We start from the raw sequence: 22,942 nt of genomic DNA on the forward strand, positions 1-22,942 counted from the left end.
GGCACAGAGCTCTGGTAGTTTGGATCTTGTTCGGTTCACAAGAATAAATTTATAATCTCCAGAGTAACGCCTGTCCTTTGCTTGCCCATCCCTCCTCCACAGGCACCACAGGGCCACGCCCAGAGCCTGAGTCTCTCCTTTGAATTCTGACCTCATTTATTCCCACCTGAGAGATCTGGGGTAGGATGGAGGGGGTAGGATAAATAAAGAGAGCCAGAGTGGTCTGTTTGGCATTTTGAACACTGCTTCCACCCCCATTTCTCCTGCTGCCCCTGAGCTGCTGATGGAGTCTGCTCCCTAGAGAAGGAGCCCGTTTTCCTGCCTCTGTCTCTCTAGGTACCATTCCTAATTGTAGTATTTTTAAAAGTTCTGTAGAAAAAATGAAAATTTTCTTCCAGGGCTGATTTTCAATCTTATAGTAGCATTCCACGCAACAACTTTACGAAAACATCCTGCTCTCGTTCATTATAAAGGTATCTGTGGTGGTATAATTAATTGTTTTGTGGCATCCATTTGGGAATATCTGAATTATCACGTGTATGAACTAACAGAACAGCAAATAACAAAGTAACGAAAGGTCTTTTATGAAGTCAGGACTAGATTTGGGTTCTTTTGAAGTACATGAACTTTCAAATAACATAAAATTTCAGCAGTGGAGGATATGTCTGCATATTAACAGAGGATTTTTTATGAAGCATAATTTAATTTGGGCAAGGAGGTCGTGAGAAAACCACTCATCTTCCACTGTGATGTGGAGCAGCTGTTTCAAAAAATCAGTGCGAGAAGTACCGCTGCCACTGGTGTTCAGGCCTGCGTGGGAAGCAGCGTGTGGGCTGGAACCGGGTCTCCACACCCTGATTCCTCCACTTCAGTGTCTCCAGTGTCTACTGTTGAGAAAAGGGATCTCCCCTCTTTTCTTTGTAGATGCAGTAACATATCAGTTATTTAGAGGTCAAATTTCTAATATCTTCACCCAAGGAGGATGTAATCAGAGAGTTAGAAATGGGGAAAATGTTAAAATAGCCGAAGAGTTTGTTTATTTAGGTAGATTTAGTCACAGGAAAGCCCTTCCAGTTCTTAAAGTGCTTATCTAATTTCTCATTTTTTTTCCTTAAAAAAGGCTAATATAGTTTATGTTATTGAAATAGGCTAGAATGTATGACAGTTCAGAGTTTACTTTGTTGTCTTGGTTTTAAAAAGGAAAAAGTGAGCAAGTGACAGGGGTGGAGATTTAGGATTTCTGAAAGCTAACATATTATTCTACGAATCGATAGCTGATCGCCTGAAAACGATGGTCATGAGAGAAATGCCACTAAAAACAGAATGGAAAACTCCAAAAGCCAAGCAGTGTGGAGTTATTTAATGTAGAAGCAAATAGCCATGCATTCCCCAAATGTATATCACATCTGCAAAAAAACTCCTTTATGTTTTAGAAATGTTTTGGTACTCTCAACATTTTTTTTTTTTTTTTTTTTTTTTTTTTTTTTTTTGCGGTACGCAGGCCTCTCACTGCTGTGGCCTCTCCCGTGGCGGAGCACAGGCTCCGGACGTGCAGGCTCAGCGGCCATGGCTCACGGGCCCAGCCGCTCCATGGCATGTGGGATCTTCCCGGACCGGGGCACGAACCCGTGTCCCCTGCATCGGCAGGTGGACTCTCAACCACTGCGCCACCAGGGAAGCCCCTGTCAACATTTTTGAGTTGAGAAAATGGCATACATTGGCCTTTCATCATGCTGGGTAAATTAGGTATTCAAGCATGGATTTTTAAAATCAGTGCATTCTTTTTCTTTTTAACTATAAATAAGTGATGTTTTCTAGTCACCCAGGGGTTGGGGTATTTCCTTATTTTTCCAGGGGCCCATGTAAAGTTGTTTTCCCAGGTACGTTAGTCTAACAAATTATAAAGTACACATTGACCTTGAATTAAAGTTTATTGGATCACGTGGCCCGTTGATCTTCATTTTAAATTACCATTTCCTGGATCTTTGAGCCAATCTCTTGCCAAGTATGGTTATAATATGCTCATAGTCCAAATCTCAGTTATGATTCTTTTCAGTATCAATCATTTTTGGTAACTTATAGATGTACCACTGTCATCACTAAAGATCTGCTTTTCTAACTTTTATGTGTGTATGTGTGTGTGTGTGTGTGTGTTTGTGTGTGTTAGTGTGTGTGTGAGCGTGTGTGTTGTGTGTTAGCATGTGTGTGAGTGTTGTGTGAGAGTGTGTGAGTGTGTGTGTGTGAGTGAAGAGGGAGGTGGGAGGAAGCAGGAGGCAGAGAGTGGTGATGAAGACAGAAACACAGTGGGAGGCAGGGAGCTAAGAGACGAAAACGGAAAAAAGAAAACTTTTACATGTGTATCTGATTTTACTTACAGTGATTGTTTTTTTTTTTTTTTTTGCGGTGCACGGGCCTCTCACTGTTGTGGCCTCTCCCGTTGCGGCTGTGCTCTGGATGCACAGGCTCAGCGGCCATGGCTCATGGGCCCAGCCACTCTGCAGCATGTGGGATCTTCCCGGACCGGGGCACGAACTCGTGTCCCCTGCATCGGCAGGCGGCCTCTCAACCACTGCCCCCCCAGGGAAGCCCAGAGTGAATTTTATACTGTGTTACGTCTCTCATAGAATCATCTTGATTTTTTAACCACTTGTATAGGCTAGCTTTTAATGTATTTCTGTCTTCTTTCCCCAGGGACACTATATGAGTATGTATCATGTGCATGTTTATCTTTACATCTCTTGAAACTTTTTAGTTGTTACTTTAAAAGGGAATGTATATATGAATGGTTTATCATCCTAAAACAGTTTCACTGTCCGATATAGGAACCACTAGTGACATGGGGCTAAGTTTAGGTTTAAATTAATTAAAATAAGGCAATAAACAACTGTCGTTCAGTTGCACTAGCCATATTTCACCTGTTGAGTAGCCACGTGTGAGTAGTGATTACCATATTGGATGGTCAGATAGAGGACATTTCTGTCATCTTAGGAAGTTCTGTTGCATAGTGCTGGTCATCAAATGAATGATGGATTCAGTTAAAATATAATCCACTTAAATCTTTTTAAGAGAAAGTATTTATTTCAAAAGTACATGTATTTCTATATGTGTTATTCCCTACAAGTCAACCCAGTCTTGGAAAACATGGTTTAAGAAACAGGATTGACTTTTAATTAGGACATCAGATTTTGGGAAATAAATGCTTTCTTCTAAATGACTAGAAAATAATTTGTTTTCAATTCTGTATTTCCATTGCAGTATTGTTTACATCATAGACTGTGTGGTAAATTTTTTATCATACAGAAAATAAGATATGAAGTCCATGCTGGTTATCACCAATAGCAAGGAAAACGAGGGCGGGACAGGGGGGCCAAGAAGGTGGAGGTCTGCACCGAGGTGTCTTGAAGAAAGGGATTTCCCCTATTTGTTAATTATATAAGAAACATCAGTAAACCATGGAATAGAAAGCATTCATTTCAGACAACTTTGTAGCGATTGTCTGTAACGCCTTTTCTCACCTCATTTCTGTATGTTTGATCCTTTGATTAGTAGTATGACTTATTGTGTGCTTAATTTTTTATAACCTCGTGACATGGCTTTTCTTATTTCTTTTCTGAAAGTACATTTGTTGAGTACTTTTAATATGATCCTGAATTTAGAAGCTCTTAAACACTATATTTTGAAGAAAATAATACATTTAAAAAAAAAGATTATTATATCTGACAGTCCAAAACTGTTGCTAACTCACTTGTTATCCACCTTGTAAATATTGACGTGGAAGCTCAAGATTTCTCAATTCACAGTTAAATCCAAACCCGAATCACAACATCATTGTAAATTAATTTTAACACACCACCACACGCTGAACTATCAGTTGCCTTTGTTTCAATGATGCCTCATCACATGAGAACATTTTTCACCTAGAAATATGAAGAAATCCATTTTAGGCTTGTGAGTTGTTTTTGTTTTTATATGTATAAGTAATATGCCCTGATGTTTCATTATGGAGGGAAAAAAAGCTTTAAATAAAAGTAAGTTTTTAAAAATTCCTGATATAGGAAGCAAAAAAGCCAGTATAGTTTCTAATTGCCTTTTAGAGTCTCTGAGTTCCCTCATTACCTGTGATTTAAGCTAAAAATGAGGTAATTATAGATAACATCAGTGTTTATCTGGTTGATCTTGGCACCTGCAGTCCTAATGTTGTAGCTTACCCAGATCTGGTGCCACACTTTATAGTCTGATGCTGACATACCTAATTTACACTTCTCCTATTTCCTTTGATTTTTAAGTTAGACGTTCCTTGTTCTATTTCGATAGTATTTTAAAAACCACCCCTTTAAAATGGTGTAAAGGCACATACTCTTCTATGTGGAATATTGGAATCATGGTACAGCCCTTTCATTAAGAGAAATCTTTCCCTGATATATTTCTATACAGATTAAAAAATTTACTGTGTCCTTTCTCCCTTTGCATTTGATAAAGCAAATATGATCGTAATTAATATGGCAATCTCCTCACATATTGGCATGCACTTTAGGATTATAAAATTGTATAAACCATTGTGCATCAGATGCAGTTTTCTCACCTGTGGTTCCTCACCTTCAAGTATTCTACCCATCTTGTCTGCCTTAAAGACCACCTTCCTTTGACCTGGCCTTTAGTTCTACTGTTCTACTAGTCTACTGTTCCTCTACTGTTCTACTGTTCCTTTAGTCACATCTCAAGGACGAGATGATGATGGTTGACTGGTGACCTTGTAAACCACAGGGCCATCTCTGAGAGCTCCTGCTCCACCCCGCCGCCCCCAGCTCGTCTGTGACTTCTTGACCTTCCCTGTGGTGACGAGCCCTCCTCTGCTCCACTCAGCAACTTTATTATCAAAGCCAACGTAGCTCCTCTTGACCAAGTATTGGAGATACTCAGTACTAGACTGTAGTAGTATGTAGTGTGTAGTCTATGAACTCTTCTCAGTTATTGTTAACTGTCTGGATTTCTTACGTTAGCTCCACAGAGACATTGTTCCCTGTCTAAATAAAGCCAGGAAATCGGGTAAAACCATCATATAAAGTATATCTAGTGTATCCTCATTTGGGACAACAATTCAGAAATTTTTTATTCCAGAATTGCCTCGTCATTTTTGCATTCTTTAGGTTACGAAAGTATTTAAACACTTAAATCGAGAAGCCGCTAACCAGTTTCATACTAATTTTATGTGCGTATTTTGGGAAAATACATTAAAATATATCATTAGAAATAGTTATCTCCTTATGATCATCAGCTGTATTTCTTCACTGCAAATTCTAGTTGATTTCCATGTCAAAAAAAAAAAAAATTGCAAGAGCCTTAACTACCTAAATAGTTCTTCTTAAATGAAAGGCATCCATTGCTGCTGCAAAAATTAATTTCACTTATTTAGAAATTATTGTAGTGTTCATGGCCAATGAATGTTCTTCCCTGAGGAACACAGAGGTGTTCTCAGAATCCTGAACACAGTGCTTCCAGGGCAGCCAGTACTAATCTGCTAACATTGGCAGGGGAAGTGAAACAGCCCATTCCTGCCTCTTGCTTAGATGCTGGTTACGGTTTCAGGGACCCAGTGCCTGCAATGCAGAGTCTTTGCCACTAGATGGCACTAGTGCGTTATCCAGAGAGTTTTTAAGGCCCAGGTTCCATTTGAGGCGATTACGCACCTAAATGTCCCATGTGTTCTTAAACCACTCACAGTATCTGTTGACTTACCTTCGCAGTCCAACTGGTGAAAACTTCTCTCTATACTTTTGGACTTGATGTTCAAACTCTAAAAATGTAAGAAAGAAAATATAAGGTCGCATTCCTATCTTGCCTTGTTGCCAGGGGCCGTTTATGTCCTTCGATGTGTGCAGTATTATGCTTCCCTTTAGTGTTTTCAGCCATGTTCTTCTGGAAGGTGCTTTTCCTAATTCTCATTCCATTTCTGTCTTGACAACTTATTTAATTTTTCTGGGCCTCAGTTTTGTCATTCATGGAGGGGGGAGGGGTTAAAATTATTCACCCCAGGAGGGTTGTTGTAGAGGTTAAAAGTGATTTACCCAAAATATTATATATTTTGAATGGACTTTTTTTAAGCATTTTTGAATGGATTTTTTTTTTTAGCATTTTGAGAACATCGCTGCTAGATTTTTGCTGTGACAGACTATATGTTTTCCTATGTAAGACAAAGTTTAGCAACTACCTTTTCTTTACTTTTGTTAATTAAACTGCAGAATTCCACCACTGACTCCTCAGTACTTACTATTATTTTCCCAAGTCTTCACCTGAGTTCAGGAGTGTTGTCCACCATTTGTATTTGTGATTGGAAAAAACTTTTATTTTTTTCCAGCTCCCTTCAAAGGGCTCAACTTTCCAACATTTTGTCCTCTATAGACTGTTTAACCTCTGACAGCTCAGTTTTTAGGGTGGCATTTCAGTGCCTACAGGGATACTATTTATCATTTTTTACACTGAGTTTTAATTTTTAGATATAAGATTATTTCACCCTCCTCTGTACTGCCAGAGTGCTTTGCCAGTGATTATTGGTTTACACATCTGTCTACTCTCTTTAACTTTTTAAAATTGCTTACAATTTTAAATGATTATTGGTTTACACATCCGTCTACTCTCTTTAACTTTTTAAAATTGCTTTTTCAAATATCTCTGAGTGCTAAGCACACAGTAGGCACTAAATAGATGTTTATTATGTTTACTCTGTATCACAGTTTATTACTGAAACACCATTCCGTAGAAGAGAAAGACAATTAATACATTTTCTTGTGGCCTTTATATAGTATCTCTGTTGTTAGAGCTCTCCATCAGTTTGAGATTTGTGCTTTAATTGGAACTATGAGTACCTATGAATAAATTTAAATGATTGTGAATTTCAGAGAGAATGTTTCCATTTCACATGCCTCAGTCTCCTTTATTCTTTACCAACACAGTAATCAAGGCACAGGGTCTTATTTGAGCTAACAAATAATTATCCCTCATTAGGTAAGTGGTGTGTAACTTGACCTTGAAAGGCTCCTGACCTTGACAAGATGGCAATGAATCTAGCCACCAGCTGTGTCTACTTTCACAATGTCTTGGTACTTGTGAATAGGAGCTGATTTTGGAAGAGGCTGGAGGAGTCATTGCCTCACACTTTACCTCTCTGATCGGGAAGGTATTGGCGTTTTCAGGCCACGGAACTGCATGGTCTCGGACAAATTATTCCATTTGAAATCTGTGCTTTCTGTTCATAGACCACAAGCTATTTAAACATAGGCACGTTTTCGGAGATGTACTCCTGTAACGCTCTTTGTACTCGTTTTTTATCTCATCTTTGAGTATTACTACAAACTGTATAAAAACAAAACTTGAACTGTGAGATGTGGGTAATATATGTGAAACTGTTGGGAAATGGATAATGTATTTAAAATATGATAGATAATACAAATGGACTAAAGTGATGTTCCAAAAACTCAAGAATTCAGTGAACATCTCTTTGAACTTGGAGTGGCTAAGAATTACTTAAGCCTGAAAACAACGGAAAGAGCATCAAGAGGAAATAAATGTTAGGTTTAAATTATACACAAAAAGCTTCAGTGTGTTGAAAATCAAAATAATTGTGTTAAAAATACATATATATGGGGGCTTCCCTGGTGGCGCAATGGTTGAGAGTCCGCCTGCCGATGCAGGGGACACGGGTTCGTGCCCCGGTCCGGGAAGATCCCACGTGCTGCGGAGCAGCTGGGCCCGTGAGCCATGGCCACTGAGCCTGCATGTCCGGAGCCTGTGCTCCGCAACGGGAGAGGCCACAACAGTGAGAGACCCGCATACCGCAAAAAACAAACAAACATATATATGGCGGACAAAGGTGTGATGTCTTTAAGGTATGGAAAACTTCTCTCAGAACAATAAGCCCAAGGCACCAAGATAAAAGCTGTGTTATAATTATTATTAATAATGATATTAATTTTCTAAAATAATATGCCCCTTCTAAGGACTGTTCATATATTTTAATTCTTATGATAATTATTTGAGGTAGATGCTATTATCATTATTCCATTTTACAGAAAGGAAGTTTTAAAAAAGAAGAAATAAAATGGCCCAAAAGCATGAAAAATTTTCGGTTTTACTAATGATACAAAAGCAAGTGAAATCAAAATGAAATATTATTTTCTTTCATGAATAGCATGATGGAAATAAGACATTTTCATGGAGTAGTGGTAGGAATTAATTTCTTTCCAGCATAGTGTTGGCCTGTGTGTCGCATTTGTCACACTTAGCCACAAGCCCCTTCTGGCAGAAGCTTGGCGCGGCTGGAGATCAGTGCTGCGGGGCTGAGGCTGGAAGTTCTCCTGCTCGTGGCATTAGGGAACGTGCCATTGCCTCGGCCACTCTTCTGGAAAGCTCTGTGGGGAAGATGCAGCTTGCTCTGCAGTCAGGGTTTTGCACGTTAGGTGTGCAGTTGGTTGTGATACCGGCTCTAAGATTGCCTTGCGTATGGCTGTCCTTTCTGAACACGAGTGGGGTCTGGCCGGCGACAACTGTGCATTACAGAGAAGGATGATTGAGGGGTTTAGAGGCATTCTCTCGCGAGTTGGTCTCTGAAGAGATTGCCAGGCTTGCAGCTTTGATAATAAATTTTACATTATAAGTTTATTGTGGCATTATGGAATCTGAGAGAAATTTCATAAAGCTGCACTCAGTAGCCTCAACTGTTGACAAATGATTCTTGATGTTTAGTTTGGTACCAGACGCAGGGAATATAGGTCTGCTTCCTTTATTCAAACTCAGTAAATGGTTTGGGACAATTAATTTCCAATTGTTTCCCAGTAGGGCAGATTTACTTGTATATTAATGAGGCACAGGTGTTGGGCCCCTGGTGTCTGCATGCCTGGGAGGCATATTTCAGTTGTTTATCTCCTCAGCCATAGGTGCAGGCGGCAGGGTACTCAAGCTTGCCTTTCACAGTTTTTACAGTGAGGCTTTTTAATTTTTTTGATGTTTTTTTCACATTTGCCTGCACCTGTTAAAATTTTAAAACTGATCGTGTGGAAAGAAGTTGCAGAGATTCAATAGTAAATAGTACTAAAAACTAAAGAAAGTAGTCTTCTATATAATTGCCCAGCTTGACATGAAAGAAAAATGAGTTGATTTAATGAGATATTTCAGGTGAGAAGCCAATACGATCCATGGCCCACTTTTTGGTTGTGTATTTTTGGAGCAAGTATATCTTTGTCAATGGCTAAAGCAGTCATATACTTATATTAATATTCATTTTTTTCTTGTTGATTCACTGAACTGCAGTACCATCATTTTAGAGGCAGTGGAATAGCCTCCATAGACATTATGAATTTCAGTAGCTGGCATAATTATAGCGATCTACATATTCATTAAATCTACTAAAGAACTCTGTCCAAAAAGACAGCCATGCGTTCAGAAACAGTACACAAATAAATATATACGTTTTAAAAGTTGCATTTCTGAGACTTATTTAAAATTAAATTCCTGTAACAGTCCTCTCCAAGCAGAGAATTTTAACAAAAGGATCCCCATGCCTTGGTTTCTTGCATCTAGGAAAGAATGGGAAGAACTATTTGTAAACAACAATTACTTGGCAGCAGTGAGGCAGAAGGGGATTCATGGGCAGCTGAGAAGCAGCAGGTTCCGCAGCATTTGCTGGAAGGTAAGAAGAAAATATTTATTTACAGTTTGTAGTTGCAGTATATCAACACATCACCTGATGCCCCGGAAGGTCACCCATGCGGGGGATCACTGAATTTTCCAAGAGACTTCACTCTCGAGGTTTTGGCTATCCAGGTTTATCTTTCATAGGACATTTGCTAATAAGGTTGAACCACCTTACTCCTGGATAACTGGCGATGGTGAAGGAGTCATTTGAAATAACGGTCTTTTCATCCCATGTGATGGTGTGGAACTCAAGCAACGCCTTCCGGGTCCCCAGAGGCGTTTGCAGAAATCCTTGCTGCTGGAAGGGTGTGTGTGTGTGTGTGTGTGTGTGTGTGTGTGTGTGTGTGTGTGTGTGTGTGAATGTTTTCAGGCTCCTATTATATCAAGTGCCGTCATGTAGTCACTCTCCCTTTTTTCTTCACAAATAACAGATGGAAAAGATTTTCCATATTTTTTGTACTAGAAACACCGAGAGAAGGGCAGCAAGAAGGAGAAGTGGAGGGAGATTCGGTCAGTCTCCTTCCAGAGAAAGCCCATCAGTCACCACATGAGTGACGAGGAGCTACAGTACCTCTTTCATCGCTCGGAAATCTGTCCCTTTTTGTTCTCTCCAAGTGAATCAGTTTAGATTGAGACTCACTTTGAAAATGACTTCTCTTGAAAGTTGTTTAGGATTCATCTGCACAGATTCGGCATACGGAGCCTGCAGGTGAAGACAGTAAGGAACACATACTGGAGTAGACAGTTTGAAATTTAATTATTGAGATGTAATAGTCGACGTGCATTTTCCTTGCATTTGGTGCAGGCAGTGGAGGCAGGGGTTGTGCTGCTCGGCTGTTTGTACACAGGAGGTTTGGGCCCACCCCCAACTCCTTGTTGTTGAACTTTTTAATGTCTCCTTCATTGGCTAAAAATAAACTCAAACCCAGATTTTTTTTTAATGTTGTATTAAGCTAAATTAAATTAAATTTGTCTTTTTAAGAATGCTTGTTATTTTCATAAGCTGACTGCTAGTTGTAAATTACGTTTTCTGCTGTAGAAGGAACAGCTTCAGTGCTCAGGCTGTGTCCTCAGATTGTTCCTCTCTGTCCTTTACCTGCTTGTTTGAAGACAGATCTGAAACCTTGAAACTAACAAATTGGACCTTGCGCCTGTTAATACACCCCAGCAGCCCCCCCTTAATATAAGAATGTAAAATAGAATTGTACTTGAACCTCAGTGAATTTTTCTTGTTCACTTTTATTACAAATTTGGAGGGGAGGTTGATTCCACCTTGTGATGTAGCTTTTGGGATCTTGTTCTTTGGCCTTTGTTCACTTTTGGAATTGTCCAAATTTATATATTTCTTAAATACCCCCAAATATAATTGACTGAGGATTGGAATGGTAACATGAATATGAATATCTTCTTCAGTTTTCAGGGGGTACCATTTGCCATAGTTTGACGTTTTACTTCTTAGGATTTTTATGAAAGTTTCCTTTTTTTTTTTTTTTTGACAGCTCTTTCTTTGTGTTCTTCCTCAAGATAAAAGTCAGTGGATAAATAGAATTAAAGAATTAAGAGCATGGTATAGCAACATTAAAGAAATTGTAAGTTGTACTTTAATTAATGGAATTGTTTTCTTAAGTATGCTTTGGAGTCCAGTAGCCTCTGATCTTTGCATTTGTGTTTTCTCTCTTTCTTTCCCAGCACATCACAAACCCGAGGAAGGTTGTTGGCCAGCAAGACTTGATGATCAACAATCCCCTTTCCCAGGATGAAGGGGTAAAGTTTGTCTTTATTCATATCTCAACCGCTTTTACCCATAAGAGTATGCTTATGTCTTGTTATCCATCACCACGAAAGCAGTGTTATACCATACCAATTATTATTATTTTTTTACCCCACGTGTTATACCACCTAAAACCAGATGGGCTTTATTCCATGCTGTGTATGGACAGTGTTGTAGAAAGCCAATGGTCTATTACTGGGGAAGGGCACTGCCAAGAAGAGGCCCCAGGGGTCTGTAAGAGCTGAAGGTCAGAGAGAAGAGCACGAAGCTGAGGGTTGAACTGTCCTCCCAGGGTCGCAGGGGGGAGCGGAAGGCTGCGGAGAGCCTCCCTTCCTGACAAAGGTAGAGAAGGCTTCACCTGGAAGGACCAGGTCACACGAAGGAAAGCAACTGTTTGTAGTGAATCTGTGAACAAGTTTTTAAAGATCACGAAAAAGATCAGGCCCACGAGGAGTAATTACTACCTCAGAGGTATTGATTGTGTAACTTCTTCAGTTGCTGCTCTAATTCCTATTTCCATGTTAACGGACTTTTTTTTTTCTCTATCTTCTACATAACATTAACATTTCTTTTTCCTGATACATGTAATTATTACAATATAGTCTATGTTATAGCAGCATGAAATATTAAGCAATTTTTAAAACTTTTAAGTTCACATTTTAAAAAGTACATAAAAATCTATTTCATTATAAAACCTAATAGAGCGTAATAGAAAACGTTACATATCTTTCTTAGTGCGTTGGCAGTTCAGGTCAGGTTCAAGTGTGACCACTTGGCCAATGGGCCTCCTCTAATCCAGGCGGACCTTTTTGTTGTTGTAGGGGTAGCAGCAGATGTATAGCAGTAAAAGTATCATTCACTTTAAACAGATAGTAGAAAATTTTAAATGTACACAGTAATATCACTGGAAAAGATGTTAGAATAAGGATGTATTTCTGAGATTAAAGTAGATTTTAATAAAAATTTTTCCAGGTTCAGGTTTCCTATTTGCAATGTAAAATCATAACTCAGAGAGGGATAAATTTAATCATTTAATTATTAAATTGAGATCATAAAAGTCAAGCAAAGTTGGGGTATTGTTTTAAATAGGTTGCTTTCCTTATTTCAGAGTCTTTGGAACAAATTCTTCCAGGATAAAGAACTTCGGTCAATGATTGAACAAGATGTCAAAAGAACGTATGTAAAACTACCTACAGGTTACTTTCAATAATTCAAACTGGCGTTACCTCTTTGCAATTTTAGCAAAATATACAATCTTAATTGAATGCAGTATTCTACTTGTGTTAACAGTTATTTTGGCCAAAGTTTGATAATAATAATTACTTTCTATTCTTAAAGTATAGATTTTTGTGTTCCCTTTGTCAAAATTTATAATATTAAAATAATATGTAAATACTTAACTATTTAAATCAGTTTTTCAGTTCCCAATGATTATTTGAAGTCATGTGCTCTGATTAAGGTTATATTTTATAGTCTTAGTACTGGTTTTGCTAAAAAAATTATCTTTTGCTTTACACCTTTGAATCTCTTTCTAATCAAATTCCTTTTTAAAGGACAACTATTATTGTTACACACCCCCCTTATTTCTCGTCTTTTCACACCATTCAAGTTTGCAAACAACTCAGTCTACTCAATATTTACTATATGAAGATTGGTTCTTTATTTAGCATGTAGTTAATGTCTATAACTTTTATATATTGGACCTCATCTTTTTGGGTCATGTAGTGAGAATTACATGGAATTTGTGTAGGAAAAGCCCAGGGTAAGTTCTAGCAATGTATGCTATAATCCTGGACAAATTAATTTCAACAAACATCTTTCCCCCTTAGGTGTCCGTTTCCGTAAAACAAGGATAAGAGTAACCACCTCAAGGGATTGTTATAGATTAACATGTTGATAACGGTAGTAAATTTGATGTATTTATACTTTAAACTGCAAACTACATAAAGGTTAGTAAATTTGAGTTCATCATTGGGATCTGGGATGAGCCAGGTATGTGCAGAGTCCTGAATCCACTGCTTCCTTCCAGGTCCTCCTATGGCTCTGCTTGTCTGCCCCACTCCTGGTTCAAGTCCTTCTCCCCTAGGGCAATGTCAGGGCCACTGGCTCTCTGACATTCATCTCTTTCCAGGTCCCAAACAGAATAATCAGATGACACGGCCTTTTATAAGGTTATACTACATATTTAACAAATGAGATTTCCTATTTAAAAATGGAAATAATTCAGAGGAGTCATGGGTTCAGAGAACAGCAAAATGGTAGCTAACTGGCCGTGATGGTGGGTTGGAGGTGTGAGGGAGGAATCATTTTGATGAGCTTGCTTAGGACTGGGGACTAAGCAGTGATACGGAAGCTACCCTCCAGTGTCAGGTGGTGGTGCTGGATCTCCAGTAGGTGGTTTCAGAAGGCAGAATGCTGCTGTATTGGTTCCCGGGAGGCACTCAGTAAATATTTTTTGGGTAAAACAAAGGGATGAATTTCCTCACCAATCATTTAGGGAATTAGCTGGGTAATCAGTGGCAATAAAACAGACCTCATAAAAACAAAAGGCACGGTGTATCTTGCTAACCAAGCAGTCAAGGTATCTGTTTTGGAAGATGCTGGGCAGTTATCTTAGAAAACTTGACAGCTTCTGTTTAAGAAGAGTTTTAGTGAGTGTCCTCTACTGTTGCCAAATGGAAATGGACATGTCATGGCACTGGGGCAGAGTCACACACTAGCGGCCACATGGGCCAGATTGGCCAAAAGAAATAGGAAAAAAAGAGAACAGCAAAGAAAAAAAGTTGGATGGCCAAACCAATCAAGAAGTGGCATTGGGAGCCTCTTCATCATTTTGGTTCCTTAGCTCCCACGTTTCTGCTTTGCTGTGTGAGAAAATGTTATTTCTCAAAAGCTGTATTCTCGTAACTATTTGGTTTTATATTTTTTATGTATTTTTCTTACAAATACATATGTGCGTATGCGTGTAACATACGTACATGGCTATTTTTTTCCCCCTTATGATTTGTCTTCACTGGTGCATTTTAGTTAAGTTGACAAACCCAAGATGCAGGGAAGGCTGCTAGGAGGCCTATAGTTCATAGCCTGGGAGGGGGAGGTTGCAGACCTGCTTCCCCAGAAGGCTCTCCCAATGGCTCTCCCCTACATTTGGAGGAAGTCTCTCCTTGCCATCTGTATATAAATTTGGGGGCAAGTAACTTAGCTTGTAGGGTAAGGATGTCCGTCTTATTTTAAAGCCACCAAATTGCCTAATCATAAAAGCTGAATAGCTTAAATAATTTTACTGCTTTAGGCAATACACCCTCTTTATTTATTTATTTTTAACAAATTTCATTTATTTACATTTTGGACACGTGGCACATGGGATCCTAGTTCCCTGACCAGGGATCAAATCCATACCCCCTGCATTGAAAGCACGGAGTCTTAACCACTGGACCGCCAGGGAGGTCCCGATACACCCCCTTTAGAAGGCACTATGTTATCTCAAATGCATGGTTTTCAATCCAGTCAGTACAGCAGCTCATAAAGCAACAGGAGAAGAAAGGGAGACGCACAGCTCAGTGAATGTTACACGGTGTTACGCATTCACTAGCATCTGTGAGAGAATTTGGTGTTCTTTGAGTTTATATTTTACTGAATGTCTACTCTGTTTCAGGCCTGTCCTCTCCCTGGGGGAACAGGGTGGTGAGGGAACAGGTGGTGAGTAAGACAGACAAGGTCCTGCCATCACAGGATGTACATTTCAGTGTGGGTTGCTGGGGAGTGAGACAATGTGCCCGTCTAGATAAAGAGGGTAATGGTAGAGGGTGGTGATTACTGTGAAGAAATCAAGCAGGATAATAGGACAGCTAGACGGGTGGCTGCTTTAAGAACAGTCATCGGCAACAGCATCTCTGAGAAGACATTTGAGCTGAGAAGTGACACATTTTAAATTTTTTTATTTATTTTATTTTTGGCTGTGTTGGGTCTTCGTTTCTGTGGGAGGGCTTTCTCTAGTTGTGGCGAGTGGGGGCCACTCTTCATTGTGGTGCGCAGGCCTCTCACTGTCGCGGCCTCTCTTGTTGCGGAGCACAGGCTCCAGATGCGCAGGCTCAGTAGTTGTGGTTCACGGGCCCAGTTGCTCCGCGGCACGTGGGATCCTCCCAGACCAGGGCTCCAACCCCTGTCCCCTGCATCGGCAGGCAGATTCTCAACCACTGTTGAGAATCTTATGGGAAGCCCCATAAGTAACACATTTTAAAAAGCCAGCCATGTGAAGATGTAGGGGAAGCCCATTCCAGGCAGGGGGGACAGTCCTCAGTGAAAGTGGGCTGAGGGTTCAGAGGAACTGAAGGGAGGCCACGGTGGCTGCAGGCGGGTGATCACAGTAGGGAGGCCTGATGGGTGGTCCTGCCGACCACAGTGAGGGGTTTGGGTTTGGTCCCACTTGGAGGGTACTGAGCAGGGGAACGAGGTCTGAGAAGAGAATTCTGGCTGCCGCGAAGTGGGGTGAAGGTGGACGTGAGCACGGAAGCTGGGAGGGCCACCAGGAGTTGGTTGCTGTGTCCCAAGTTCAGTGGTGTCGGTGACATAGACTGAAGATGAAGATGGGAGTAGATGAAGTGAGGACATACACTTTATATTTTAAAATACAAATTAGGTGTCATTATTTGTAGCTTCCTCACATTCTGCGGTTCTATTCCATTGTTACTAGTCTGTTTTGAGTCCTTTTTACCTCTTACCTGGAGTTTCTTACTTGTTTAACTGTTTTCCTTGGATCTATTAACTTTCTTTTCCAGTCCAACCCACGTGTTATAGCCTTGTTTTCCCGAAGCACATTTCTAGTCATGCTCCTACTTGCCTAATCTAAGACCTTCTGCGACTCTCTGTGGTTTGCAGAAGATGTACTTAACCTAGACTCCCGAACACACACACAGTTCCCTTTTAGGGCTTTCCAGTTACCTTTCCGTTATTGATTTCTCATTTAATTTCATTGTGGTCTGAGGGCAGACACTGTATGATGTCTCTTCTGTCAAATTTGTTAAAGTGTGTTTTATGGTTCAGAATGGGATCTATCTCTGTCAGCATTCTGTGTGAGCTGGAGGAGAATGTGTACCCTGCTGTTGTTGGATACAGTGGTCTGTAGATGTCAGTTAGATCCAGTTGATTGATGACGTTGCTGAGTTCAACTCGGTCCTCACTGGTTTTCTGCCTGCCAGGCCTGTCTGTTTCTGATAGAGGGGTGTTGAAGTTGCCAACCGTGATAGTGGATTCTTTTATTTCTCTTTGCAGTTTCATCGGGTTTTGCCTTGCATAGTGTGATGCTCTGTTACTAGGTGCATACCTGTTAAGGGTTGTATGCCTTCTTGGAGCATTGATCCCTTCATCATTATGCAGTGTCCTTTCTTATCTTTTAACTAGTGTTAGCATGGTATGTTGTTCTCCAACTATTTACTTTTAATCTACATATGTTGTTCTATTTAAAGTGGTTTCTTAAAGGCAACGTATAGTTGGGTCTTGTTTTTTTGATCCACTCTGACAATGTCTGTCTTTTAATTGGTGCATTTAGGTGGTCTACATTGATGTTCAAAGTGATTACTGATATAGTTGGATTATTATCTGTCATATTTGTTACTGTTTTCTATTCATTACCTCGTTCTTTATTCCTACTTTTGTTTTCTACTCTTTTCCTACCTTTCATAGTTTTAATTGAGCACCTTAGATTATTCCATTTTCTCTCCTTTCTCAGCATGTTGGTTAGACTTCTTTTACTTTTTGTCTTAGTAGTTACCTGGGACTTTGCAATATACATTTCAGCAAACCCACTTTCAGATTACACTCTACCACTTCAAAGATAGTGTCAGTGCCTTATAATAGCAAAATAATTCTAATTCCTCCGTGCTGTGTCCCTTGTATGATTTCTGTCATTCATTTCACTTATACATAAGCATATGTAAGCATACGTATCCATATGTATACATACACACAGGCATGCATAATTGAATGTATTGTTGGTATTATTATTTTAAACAAATTGTTATCTGTTATATCAGTTAAGAGCAAGAAAAAAGAAAGTTTTTATTTTACCTTTATTCCTTCTTACACTCTTCCTTTATGTAGATCAGAGTCAGAAATTATTTTCCTTTTTTCTAAAGAACTTTTAAAATAATTTCTTGTAAGGCAAGTCTACTGACAGATTCTCACAATTTTTGATTATCTGAGAAAGTCTTTATTTCTCCTTCACTTTTGAAGGGTAATTTTGTGGGATACAGAATTCCAGGTTGGTGGGTTTCTTCCCTTTCAACACTTTAAATATTTCAGTTCATGTTCTTCTGTCTTGCATGGTTTATGAGGAGAAGTTGGATGTAGTTCCTTATTCCTATATAGAAAAGATGTTTCACCCCCCCCACCCTTTGAGGACTTTATCTTTGATTTTCAGCAGTTTGCAAATGATATACCTAGGTGTCATTCTTTTGGCGTTTATATTCCTTGGTAGTCTCTGAGCTTCCTGGTTCTGTGGTTTGGTAGCTGACATTAATTTGGGGAATTTCTCAGTTATTATTTCAAATATTTCTCCTGTTCCTTTTTCTCTCTCTTCTTCCGATATTTCTATGATGTGTATGTTACACCTTTTATGGTTGTCCCACAGTCTTTGGATGTTCTGTTCTATTTTTTTGTCTTTGTTCTCTTTGATTTTCAGTTGTTGAGGATTCTATTGAGATATCCTCTGGTGCAGATTCTTTTCTCAGCTGTGTCCAGTCTACTAAGGAGCCCATTAAAGGCGTTCTTCATTTCTCTTACAGTGTTTTTGTATGTCTAGAATTTCTTTTTGGTGCTTTCTTAGGATTTCCATCCTTGGCTTACATTGCCTGTCTGTTCTTGCATGCTATCTACTTTATCCACTAGAGCCCTGAGCATGTTAATCATACTTGTTTTAAATTCCTGATTCCCTAATTCCAACATCCCTGCTTTCTTTGGTTCTGATGTTTGCTCTGTCTCTTCAAATCGTTTGTTTGTTTTTTGCTTTTTGGTATGCCTTGTAAAGTTTGTTGTTGTTGTTGTTTTATGATAGCCAGACATTTGTACTGGCTGAAGGAACTGCTGTAAATAGGTCGTTAGTAATGTGGTGATAAGGTGAGGGGAGAGGGGAAGTGTTCTTTAGACTTACCACCAGTCTTTTAGGGATGTGCCTCTGGACTGTGCCCTTCACAAGTGTTTCTCAGGTCTCCCTACCCACTTAGATGGGACAGGATGGCAGAGGGGGTTGGAGTTGGGTATTTGCCTTTCCCCAGGTCAGTTAGGATCTGATGGTATCCCAGCAGGTTAGGCTCTGGTTAACTAGTTTTCCTTGCAGGCAGGCCTTGTTAAGACGAGCAGAGTGCTCTATTCAGATTGCCCCCTTTACCCCTTCACCTGTCGGAAGCTGAGGGGATTTTCCTCTGATACTTACTGTGGGAACCTGGTCAAGCTCCTGGAAGTAACTCTCACAATATTGTGTGGGCCTCCCTGTGATGGGGTTTTCCTGGAGTTTTTGAACTCTCAGAGCTGTCCAGTGAGCTTCTAGCAATCTGTCAATTACAGTTCAGGTTTTCCTTCCCCAGCACTGGTTCCTGCCAGGGGTTTTGCTTGTGAGTCTTTGTTCTGGTAAGTGTGGCTCCCTGTATTTGTGTGTCTGTCTCTCCAATTTTGGGGACAGCGGTTTGCCATGTGTCCTCGCCTCTCTTAGGAATCCAAGAAGAGCTGTTGATTTTTCAGTCTGCTCAGCTTTTTACTTGTTGTTAGGATAGAGTAGTGATGTCCAAGCTACTTATATGAAGAACCAGAAACCTGACGTCCCTCCAGAATTCCCTTTTAGACCAGTGCTCTGGCATTGTTTCCTGCACAGGCTTTTGCTTTCCATTTGCATTCCTCAGCTGCTCCTCTGCTGGAATTACACTTCCCCCTACTGCTCCCTGTTGGAGTCCTGACAGCTCATCCTTCAAGGCCTGAGTTCATCACCACCCTGTTCATGACGCGTGTTCCAGTCTTTGCAACTGGAAATCAATTGTGCCGATTCTGTGTTCCAGTGGCATTTTCTTAATAACTCTGTGATAATATTACTTAAGTTGATTTCGTCTTATATTTATTTAGACCTGCCAATGTATTCAATCTGCCAATGTATTCGATACATTTATATTAATCTCCTTGGCACTGCAGATGCCAAGACAAATATGGCACGGGCCCTAAAGAAGCTCAAAGTCTAATAGAGAAAGCAGACCTAAAAAAAGTTACAGTGCAAAATATGATGGAAAGAGTACGCACAGGAGCTCTGGTATCAGCCCAGGTCTCATCTTTCAGACCTAATGGTAAGCCCTGGAGGGCATGGACCAAATCTTACTTCTGTCACACTGTGCAGAATCAGGGTTATGCTTATTAATAAATGCTCTTTGATGGTGAATCTTATCACTGATGATCGGTATTGTTCAATTTTAGTAATAACAGTCTCTAACATTTTCACTCTTCAGAAACATAAACACACTTAAAAAAATACTATTGTCAGCCTTCTAGTCTGAGTTTAAACAAGATAATTTCATCTCGTGAGCTGTGTTGTTGCCATCATTATTGAATGTATTTGATCTGAATATGTCACTGTATTAAATATCATCTCCTCTTTCAACTAATTTTAATATTCTTTTCTTCTACTAACTCTTTTCTGCCTCAGAGGGTTTTGTATTCATTTCAATTAATTGTTCCTTACCTCAACCCAATGAGGTTGTTACTATCCTCATTTTTATTACTGAATGAAAAAAAAACAGCTGAAAATCAAAAGGTAAATCAAGTAGCTTCCAATTTACAGCATTTCGAATTCAGAACTTGAATCGTCCATTCTGAACCAATTTTGCCATGCTTCAAAGGCTGTAACATTAAATGAAATTCAGTATTATTTAAAATGATGGGAAATATTGAGTTCAGAATAAAAGATCATTTCCGTGTTAGATACCAAAGAAGTCTGTTATTTGGTCAATCAAGGTCTATTCTAAAAGTATATTTATAGTGTCTACAACATCATTTGCAAAGTAACATATTTATAAGCTATTGCCGAACATATTTATAAGCTATGGCCCGGCTTTTCTTCCAATGCGTTCTCCCTCTTTCCTGAATTAAATGATTAAAATTCTTTAACTTACTTTTATTATTGTAATGGTACCTGTGTTTAACAGTCGATCTCACTGCCTGTCAGGTTTCCTGGTCGTTGTCTTCAGTTTCTGGTCTTTCATGTTTCTGGTTATTGTAGGGTCCTTAGGGTTGGCAGTTCAGGCAGCTCACTCATAGTTCATTCTGCTCTGTCCCACTTGAATCTCCATGACATGGTTAAATCTTTAATGATCCAGCTTTCTCATTTGATGCTCCCTTTCATTTATATTTCCCGTATGGGCCAAGCTGTAGACGTAATCTATTTCAGCAAACTTTCTTTCCTCAAATTTTTTTTTATCTTGTCATTTGATATTTTGTGGATTCATTTATAATTGATAAAATGTTCTCTTTAAAACCACAGACGTAAAAATTCCGAATGTAGAGCATTTTTTCACGCCTTTTTTTTTTTCTGTTAAAAAATAAAAAAAGAAGGACCCAAGATGGCAGAGTAGAAGGATGTGCGCTCACTCTTTCTTGCGAGAACCCCAGAATCACAACTAGCTGCTGGACAGTCATCGACAGGAAGACACTGGAACTCACCAAAAAAGATACCCCACATCGAAAGACAAAGGAGAAGCCACAATGAGATGAAAGGAAGGGCACAATCACAGCAAAATCAAATCCCATAACTGCTAGGTGGGCGACTCACAAACTGGAGAACTCTTATACCACAGAAGGCCACCCACTGGAGTGAAGGTTCTGAGCCCCACGTCATGCTTCCCAACCTGAGGGTCCGGCAACGGGAGGAGGAATTCCTAGAGAATCAGACTTTGAAGGCTAGTGGGATTTGACTGCAGAACTTTGACAGGACTGGGGGAAAACAGAGACTCCACTCTTGGAGGGCACACACAAAGTAGCGTGTGCATCGGGACCCAGGGGAAGGAGCAGTGACCCCAGGGGAGACTGAACCAGACCTACCTGCTAGCGTTGGAGGGTCTCCTGCAGAGGCGGGGTGTGGCTGTTGAGAGTAAAAATTAAAGACAAAGAAAAATTATTGAAAGCAGCAAGGGAAAAACGACAAATAACATACAAGGGAACTCCCGTAAGGTTAACAGCTGATTTCTCAGCAGAAACTCTACAGGCCAGAAGGGAGTGACGTGATATACTTAAAGTGATGAAAGGGAAGAACCTACAACCGAGATTACTCTGCCCTGCAAGGATCTTATTCAGATTCGTTGGAGACATCAGAAGCTTTACAGGCAAGCAAAAGCTAAGAGAATTCAGCACCACCAAACCAGCTCTACAACAAGTGCTAAAGGAACTTCTCTAAGTGGGAAACACAAGAGAAGAAAAGGATCTACAAAAACAAACCCAAAACAATTAAGACAATGGTCATAGGAACATACGTATCCATAATTACCTTAAACCTGAATTTAAGGACGTTTAACCAACCAAAAGACACAGGCTTGCTGAATGGATACAAAAAAAGACCCATATATATGCTGTCCACAAGAGACCCACTTCAGACCTAGGGACACATACAGACTGAAAGTGAGGGGATGGAAAAAGATATTCACGCTCTGAGATTAGAAATGAATTATGGGGAAAAATACGTAAAAACCACAAACACATGGAGGCTAAAAAATACGTTACTAAATGACCAAGAGATCACTGAAGAAATCAAAGAGGAAATCAAAAAATACCTAGAGACAAGTGACAATGAAAACACAATGTTCCAAATCCTATGGGATGCAGCAAAAGCAGTTCTAAGAGGGAAGTTTATAAAGCCACTATGGAGAACAGTATGGAGGTTCCTTAAAAAACTAAAAACAGAATTTCCAGGGGATCCAGCAATCCCAGAGAAAACCAGAGAAAACCATAAATCAAAAAGACACATGCACCCCAATGTTCATTGCAGCACTATTTACAATAGCCAGGTCATGGAAGCAACCTAAATGCCCATTGACAGATGAATGGATAAAGCAGATGTGGCCCATATATACAATGGAATATTACTTAGCCATAAAAAGGAACGAAATTGGGTCATTTGTTGTGACGTTGATGTATCTAGAGACTGTCATACAGAGTGAAGTAAGTCAGAAAGAGAAAAACAACTATCGTATATTAACACGTATATGTGGAACCTAGAAGAATGGTACAGATGAACCGGTTTGCAGCGCAGGAATTGAGACACAGATGTAGAGAACAAATGTATGGAAAACAAGGGGGGAAAGTGGTGGTGGTGGTGGTGGTGGTGGTAGTGGTGTGCTTAATTGGGCGATTGGGATTGACATGTATACACTGATGTGTATAAAATTGATGACTAATAAGAACCTGCTGTATAAAATAAAATTCAAAAATTAAAAGAAAAAAAAACCACAGATGTGTGCT

At 39.7% G+C, this 22,942-nt stretch overlaps 1 protein-coding gene across 3 annotated transcripts in view; it reads left to right on the forward strand.

The window, feature by feature from the left end:
- The window catches only part of TBC1D5 (TBC1 domain family member 5), a 530,340-nt gene that overhangs the window by 277,648 nt on the left and 229,750 nt on the right, over window positions 1-22,942 (forward strand). For all 3 annotated transcript variants that reach the window (XM_024747581.1, XM_024747573.1, XM_024747583.1), the window contains 4 exons: window positions 9,574-9,682; window positions 11,187-11,276; window positions 11,377-11,451; window positions 12,567-12,634. In XM_024747581.1, the coding sequence (XP_024603349.1) occupies window positions 9,574-9,682; window positions 11,187-11,276; window positions 11,377-11,451; window positions 12,567-12,634 (342 nt within the window). The remainder of the gene's footprint in view (window positions 1-9,573; window positions 9,683-11,186; window positions 11,277-11,376; window positions 11,452-12,566; window positions 12,635-22,942) is intronic.

The sequence above is a fragment of the Neophocaena asiaeorientalis genome, unplaced genomic scaffold, assembly GCF_003031525.2.
Source record: "Neophocaena asiaeorientalis asiaeorientalis breed wild unplaced genomic scaffold, Neophocaena_asiaeorientalis_V1.1 scaffold33, whole genome shotgun sequence".
NCBI classification, from domain to species: Eukaryota; Metazoa; Chordata; class Mammalia; order Artiodactyla; family Phocoenidae; genus Neophocaena; species Neophocaena asiaeorientalis.